This window comes from Lissotriton vulgaris, chromosome 7 (assembly GCF_964263255.1).
Source record: "Lissotriton vulgaris chromosome 7, aLisVul1.2, whole genome shotgun sequence".
Lineage (NCBI taxonomy): Eukaryota > Metazoa > Chordata > Amphibia > Caudata > Salamandridae > Lissotriton > Lissotriton vulgaris.
Window position 1 is genome coordinate 592,942,953 of NC_141695.1, and position 7,770 is coordinate 592,950,722.

The 7,770-nt window shown below is 47.9% G+C and overlaps 1 protein-coding gene across 1 annotated transcript in view; it reads right to left on the reverse strand.

Annotated features, from left to right (window-relative positions):
* The window catches only part of SPHK1 (sphingosine kinase 1), a 102,372-nt gene extending 97,478 nt beyond the window's left edge, over positions 1 to 4,894 (reverse strand). The window contains exon 1 of the mRNA XM_086930689.1: positions 3,934 to 4,894. Within this exon, the coding sequence (XP_086786815.1) occupies positions 3,934 to 4,330 (397 nt within the window). The 5' untranslated portion in view covers positions 4,331 to 4,894. The remainder of the gene's footprint in view (positions 1 to 3,933) is intronic.
* Positions 4,895 to 7,770: the final 2,876 nt, after the last annotated feature.

Below are 7,770 nucleotides of genomic sequence, written 5' to 3' on the forward strand. Positions count from 1 at the left end.
TTCTGCACACATTGTTGCGATTTATTTTGCCCTGCTACTTATCATTTTCTAAGCAGACCTTTAAAATTCGTCATTCCTTAAAATATAGTGTAGCTTCGGTATTAATTAAACACCGACAGGTTTAACAAAACCTTCTCCCAATGCAGATGTTAACAAACAAACCTCTCTCATTTACGGTTCGTACTCTTTTTTCTTTTCTGTGATTTAGTTTTCCTTCCAGAATAACGTCCTACATATTTTTCTGCATGTATCTGTTGGAACAGTAGCAAGCACTTGTCATAATTTATCCAGCATCGTTAAAGGATAGATTTTTTTTGTTTTGAGAGTTGTAATTTCCGTTAAGGCTCCCACCACACAGCTTCACCTACACAGCTCCACCAAGGCACCCACCACACAGCTCCACCGAGGCACCCACCACACAGCTCCACTGATGCACCCACCACCCAACTCCACCTACACAGCTCCACCGATGCACCCACCACACAGCTCCACCGAGGCACCCACCTACACAGCTCCACCGATGCACCCACCACACAGCTCCACCGAGGCACCCACCACACAGCTCCACCGAGGCACCCACCACACAGCTCCACCGAGGCACCCACCACACAGCTCCACCGATGCACCCACCTCACAGCTCCACCGATGCACCCACCACACAGCTCCACCGATGCACCCCCCACACACCTCCACCGATGCACCCACCACACACCTCCACCGATGCACCCACCACACACCTCCACCGATGCACTCACCACACATGCCCCCACTACACATGCCCCAACCACACAGCTCCACAGATGCCCCCACCACACAGCTCCACCGATGCACCCACCACACAACTCCACCGATGCACCCACCACACAGCTCCACCGATGCACACAGCTCCACTGATGCACCCACCACACAGCTCCACCGATGCACCCACCACACAGCTCCACCTATACAGCTCCACCGATGCACCCACCACACAGCTACACTGATGCACCCACCACACAGCTCCACCAACACAGCTCCACCGATGCACCCACCACACAGCTCCAGCGATGCAGCCACCACACAGCTCCACCTACACAGCTCCACCGATGCACCCTCCACCCAACTCCACCGACACAGCTCCACCGATGCACCCACCACACAGCTCCACCTACACAGCTCCACCGATGCACCCACCACACAGCTCCACCGGTGCACCCACCACACAGCTCCAGCGATGCACCCACCACACAGCTCCACCTACACAGCTCCACCGATGCACCCTCCACCCAACTCCACTGATGCACCCACCAAACAGCTCCACCGACACAGCTCCACCGATGCACCCACCACACAGCTCCACCTACACAGCTCCACCGATGCACCCACCACACAGCTCCACTGATGCACCCACCACACAGCTCCACCGACACAGCTCCACCGATACACCCACCACACAGCTCCACCTACACAGCTCCAGCGATGCACCCATCACACAGCTCCAGCGATGCAGCCACCACACAGCTCCACCGACACAGCTCCACCGATGCACCCACCACACAGCTCCGCCGATGCACCCACCACACAGCTCCGCCGAGGCACCCACCACACAGCTCCGCCGAGGCACCCACCACACAGCTCCGCCGAGGCACCCACCACACAGCTCCGCCGAGGCACCCACCACACAGCTCTGCCGATGCTCCAACTAAGCTCCACCAATGCACACAGCTCAGCCATGGCACCCACCACACAGCTCCGCCGTGGCACCCACCACACAGCTCCGCCGTGGCACCCACCATACAGCTCCACCGAAGCTCCAACTAAGCTCCACCAATGCACCCACCAAACAGCTACACCGATGCACACACCACTCAGCGCAACCACAGCATCACTGGTTCAAATATGTTCTTTCAATTTTTCAAGCTTTCACGCTTTATTACAAATTACAAAAAGATGTTAATATTTCACTTCTGTTCTTGGATTTTCGTCACAATAAAAAACACTGAACATAATCTTCACAAATGTTATTTACAAAAGTTTAAGCTATTGCCATTACAAATTAAATAAATAATTAAGTATTAATTATTTAAAAAAATTAAAAGCCATTGTTATTTGTAATATCAATACATCTAAGTCACGTAAATACAAAACATGTTGCATTGCAAATGCTATAGGTGTCACATTTGCGAAAGTTATAACTATTGGCATTGTAAATGATAAAGCTATTAATTTAGCTATTTTAAAAAAAAACACATAAATAAAAATAATTCATTTATAACACCAATAGCTCAAACTTTCCTAATGCGAGCCCTATTGCATTTCCAATGCTTGTTTCCTTCTCTGCCCGTGAGCCTCACTGCAGCATAATAAAGGGCAGAGGGCGAGCCTTACTACAGCATAACAAAGGTCAGAGGTCGGGTGGCCTCTGTGACTGGAGGCAGATCACAGGTAAAGTTCAGGGCCATTAACGTTAATGGTAGCGCTTTCGTGTGCTAATGGCACTGAGAATCACAGAAGGTAGAGGGGAAATTCGTTTGTCTCCTCTCCCCCCCCCCCCCCACCATTGTCCCCCGTGTCCCCCCACTGCAAAATCTGGGGGGGGGGGATATATCCCCCGCGTCCCCCACACTTCCTACGCCCATGGCCATTGTATATACACAAATGATGCTGTGCTGGTGTGAGCTAACGTTTATTATTGCTCGACAGCGTATATGCAGAATAACTCGCACCAAACGTTTGCGTCTATAAGTGTGTGCTCCGTTTCTTCCCCAGTACACCTACTTCAAGGATTACTGGGGCCTCGCACTATGCGATAGAAGGTCAATTGGCGCTACACTCGCAACAACATTTGGAAGAAAACTTAATTTTGCAGGTGACAGTTGATTGACGCTGTAGTGTGCTTCGCATAAAGTCGCGTTGCATCGCTAAGCACCTGGGCAAAACCGTACTGTTTTATCAAAGCTCTGTAATGCCAGAGTCCTCTAATGCCAGCGAGATGATAAACGGCCAATATGAGGCACGAGAACTTTCCACCGGCCTCTGTCAGAGCAGACATAAACTCAGCAGGTGTGCCCGCGCTGCTCGCGACACGGTGCGTGGGCCTATCACAGGCCTCGTGACCAAAAACAATGTGGAAAACAGAGCTGACCCTGGAGACTCAGCAAACCGGTTCTCCCACACCGACGCAGGGGACGCCGGGAACTCAGGGAGGCCGTGAGAGGGCAGGGTGCCCTCCAGGGCGGAGCGGGCCAATCATTTCATTGCAAAACCAGCGACCTTTTATACAGCGTTCAACTCAGTAGCACTCCGTCTCTTCGACTTAGAAGGATACAAGTCAGAATCAGCTTTCCGAACCTCACCTGTGGCCTGCAGGTTGCATCCAAATGTCTACAGAATGTGAAGTGGTCCTATCCTTTTCACTGAGATTCAAACATGGCACCTGTAGGTTGCACAGCTCTGCAGCAGGTGCACAACCCTCAAAATGGGATTCACACACCGGACTTGTGTGGTATGATATCTGTAGATATAACTGAATAATTCCCCTCCAGTACTATCTTACTAGGCGGAGCGCCAGCGCCTTAGTACCCCAGGTTACTCCAAGCGTTCCGCCGCAGCTGCTGAACCCTCTGAGCCACCTCAAAAACTACGAGACGAATCTGAACCTTTAAAGGCTGAATCCCCCCTGCAGTAGAGTTTAAGATGTACATTATAGCTAGAGGTTTAAACCTCACCTATTGACCCCTCCCCAAGCCGTGTGTTCATAAAGAGAGTGGGTGGTGGTCTAAAGCACCATGAGATTTAATATACTAGACGCCGGGCAAAAAAGGGCTACTCTCGTAAAAAAATAAGCTATACGTTTTACCCGCCAGTCTTATTTTGACGACGAGGTCGGGTACATCAAGGTTTCTCGGCACTATAGTAGAGATAGCGCATGCGCCCTGAAGTTATTTCACTTACCTCCATGCGTGGGGACGTCGGGCATTGAAAGCTGCGTGATCCTCCGAGCCCACGCCTCGGCGCTCTGGCGGTTCTCTTCGGGGTCCAGAGAGCACCCGGCGCGGAAGGTCCGGCATAGCTCCAGCCTCCTCCCCCGACGCCCGACGGGCGGGTAGGTGGTGACAGTGAAGTAGTAGCCAAGAGGGTCGGCTGGAGGGGGGCGAAAGGCCCAGCTTCCCAGGCAGTCTGAATGCCTTAGCTCCTCGGGAACCCCTGGCGTGCCCTGAAGGCGCTGGACGTACAACGCACTGGTGGTCAGGGTGAGGGCGTACTCGACTGGGGGCCCCGGCACCGGCGTGAAACGACCACAAAGAAGGATCTCCGGAGAAGCCCCCGCGCTCCAAGGCTCCAGGTCCATCGTGCCGCGCTCATATGTAGCGCCCAAAAGCTGGAGAGTATAGCGCCCAGAACACCTCTTAGAAGCTGGTGAGTATCGCTCCTATCAGACGGATGCGAATGCCTAAAGAAGTTGTATTGTGTAGTTTCTAATGCTGAAGAGATTCATCGGTGGCTCGTGAGGCAGGAGGCATACACCATAAATGTGGACAGGAAGGGGCTGTTGGGCAGAGTCCCTGGGGTTGTAAAGCTTTTGGAGGTTGTGGTGATATAGCTCCTTGAAGCTGGAAGTGTGCAGATCGCGGATGTTCTGGGGATATGGCTCCCCCGCGCCCCAGAAGCCGGAGGGGACAGCCTCCAGAAACAGGAGGTCCCGGTGAGAGAGACTCAAGGACGGCGGCACCTGCTCCGGCCGGGAGCTGCGAGGCACTCGGCGGCACACGCACCGAGCAACAGTGGGCGTCCCTAGTAACTCCACGCCCCCTCTGCGAAGCCACGAGTCGCGGCTCCTGCCCGCCAGGGGCACCGGGGGCCTTTACAGCACCAGCTGACCGTGGCATCTCTTTTGATTATTATCAGCATTATTACAGAGGGCGACCTTCGCCCCGGGTTACACTGCAATGCCCTGGGCGGCGCCGGAGGTCTGAGGCCGCGGCTGGCATGCTACCATATTGATATCATTATTTTCATATCACAGATGAGGTGTTCCAAGTCTGACCCGAGCAGCTCCCACGTCGAGTCATGGTGTGCATTTATTTTTGCACGTTGCCTCTTTACCATACTTTCCCATTACAGTGTGTAAAAGTATGTATTTTTTGGTCCCTGTTATTTTGTTTTTCCGCTCAACAGGTCGGAACGTGTTCCAGAATGCACTAAAAAATCATATGCTTTAAAAAAATATATATGCGTCTTTATATAGCACGGACTTTACCCGATGGTGTCAGAGCGCTTCACAATAGGAACAGTATTGATACATGAGGAAAAAATAACAAGTGAGCAAATTACAAAAGCAAACGTTAAGTTACATGAGGCAAAAGTGACAATTGTGAGCAAATAAATACAAGAGGTAGCAAACGGTACATTACAGGAGGTAAAAGTGACATGTGTGCAGGTTAAAAAGCGTACAAAGTACAAGTAGAGGTATAGTACTGCAATAAATGGCAGTACTGTACCTACTATACATATAATAAATATGCTTTGCATGACGGGGTGGGCGCTTTACGCCCGCCCTGGGGCCATCCGCGGACCATGCTCTCCGAATGTTCTGCCAAGGCCTTGCGGCGCGAGGAGAGCCCCTCCCCCACAGCCCCCCAAACTCTCACCCCCCAAAGACTGTGATTAGAAGGATCTGCCAGTCCCGGTCAGACATGTTTTGGAAAATGTAGCTGCCTTCAAGCGCTGTGGAAGAGCACGCCCCTGCTTCTGTTGAAGCACCTGCTCACACGAGAGTGACAGTTCACAAGAGCCAGGGCTCGCTTCTACGCTCTGCTACAATATGTCCCCCGTAGCTCCTGATGTTTTGCATGCTCCTGTAGCCTTTACATTGCACCTCGTACCCACGACCACTGGAATTATGCAGCAAGGGATGCCCACATTATCTGGCAGGGTTGAACTAAATTACGCAGCACCAAGAGGCAATTATGTGGCATAATTAAGCACATGTTGTGATACTTTTAGTTTCTCGTGGTTAGACATGTTGACTGTCTGCACAAAGGGTTCATTCACCCCACTAGTGGCAGTTTAACAACAAATCTTAAAAATGAGAGACAGGGGTGTCCCCACGCGAGAACAGTCTAAGACTGAGTTTCACACCTAGTTCTTGGGTTCCAGGGTGAATATTCTATTTTCAAAGAGACATATTTATGAAGCATGCCACTAATATGGCGGGAAAGGTAAAGTTACAATAATTTGTACTCAACTTCTATCCGTGTATGGTAAGAGCAGCTATGTTTACCCACTCTTCTACTTGCTTATATCCTCAATGATGCCGAATTTATAGAGAAATGACTATTATACACCCTTGTTCAGGACTACAGTTATTTAGTACTACCCACCATGAACACAATTTTTAGTTTTTAAACAATAGTATAAACAGGAAACAATGTTGAAAATATAAAACAGGAAAGTAAAATTTACCACACCGTGAGTTACTCTGTCAAACATTTATTGTATATACACATTTTAAAATCTCATCATTACACAGTATACAATTTTTCAAAAATCAACGTTAAATACATTTGAATAAATACAATTAAAAAAAGAAGAATCACAGGTCGACGCGGCGTTTCGGTTTCTTGGATTTCTACCTTCTTCAGGACAGATTCTACATCAGATTTAAAAGATTTTTAAAAGAACAGAGTTACTCTAAGTTGCATTGGTGCAGTACATTATGTATTCACAGATTTATGAATAATCATAGTCGTGGTAACTAAAACTAATCTTTGGGCATCTCTAGTTCAAAGCAAGCATACATCTTTTAGCACAGGGTTTTCATTTGCATGTTAATAATAATCGTTTGACATGCTAAGGGTTTTTTTTAAGTAAAAACATTCTTTATTCTTTCTCACGTTTAAAACATTGAGTTATGCGACATATAAACCATATTATTACTGCTCATACACTTCGAACAAAACTAATAGTGTTTACCTCTCCCATGGACTTGTAACGTCCAATGCTTATGTAACTTAGAAGAAAGAGCTCCTATTCATACACTCAAGGTTTTTCTCAATTTATTGCGTACCTTAGGACAAGTGGATTAAATTCCCCACAGGACAGTGCTTTCTGTTCAGAACTTTGTTGCCGTCTTATTTATGGGCTTATTAACAATTTCTGTTTGGTGTTTCACCTTAGATAAAATAAATATATGAAAAGGATATTAGCAACTGTATATCTACAAGAGATATACATGTATACAGGTGTCACAATGGACGCGTTAATAGATGAAGTGGGAAGTGGAAGTTAATCCCTAACTCCAGATACTGTGTGTAAATATTGATATATACCTTCTATTCACACTTGGTATGCTTGGTCTTTAACTACCAGGAGGAGCCACCGAATTTTTCATATTGGGTTTCTTCAATGACCCTAGGAAACATTTGGTTGTTTAAATTACAGGTTCATATCACTTATTCGAATACAGAATATGACCTCAGGGCATTATTTATTTGTAGCTGAATTATCACTCACCCAAAAATATTTCTGCTCGTTGCAGTCCCTTAGGTGTTCTGATTCTCAGTCCCTTTCTGGATATCAGAGTTCGTGGCTATATTTAGAAAATAAAATGTTTCTTGTATCTTACTGAATTTTAGCAATTTTTACATTAGTTGTTACAATCTTGGAATCTATCTTTATAAAAAAACTGTCAAAGTGTTGGTTGTTATTACAAGTGTTTATTCAGAATTACTACTGGAGGCTTATTTAAATCCTATTTGCATTTTTAAAGGGTTTGAAAGAAACCCTCTC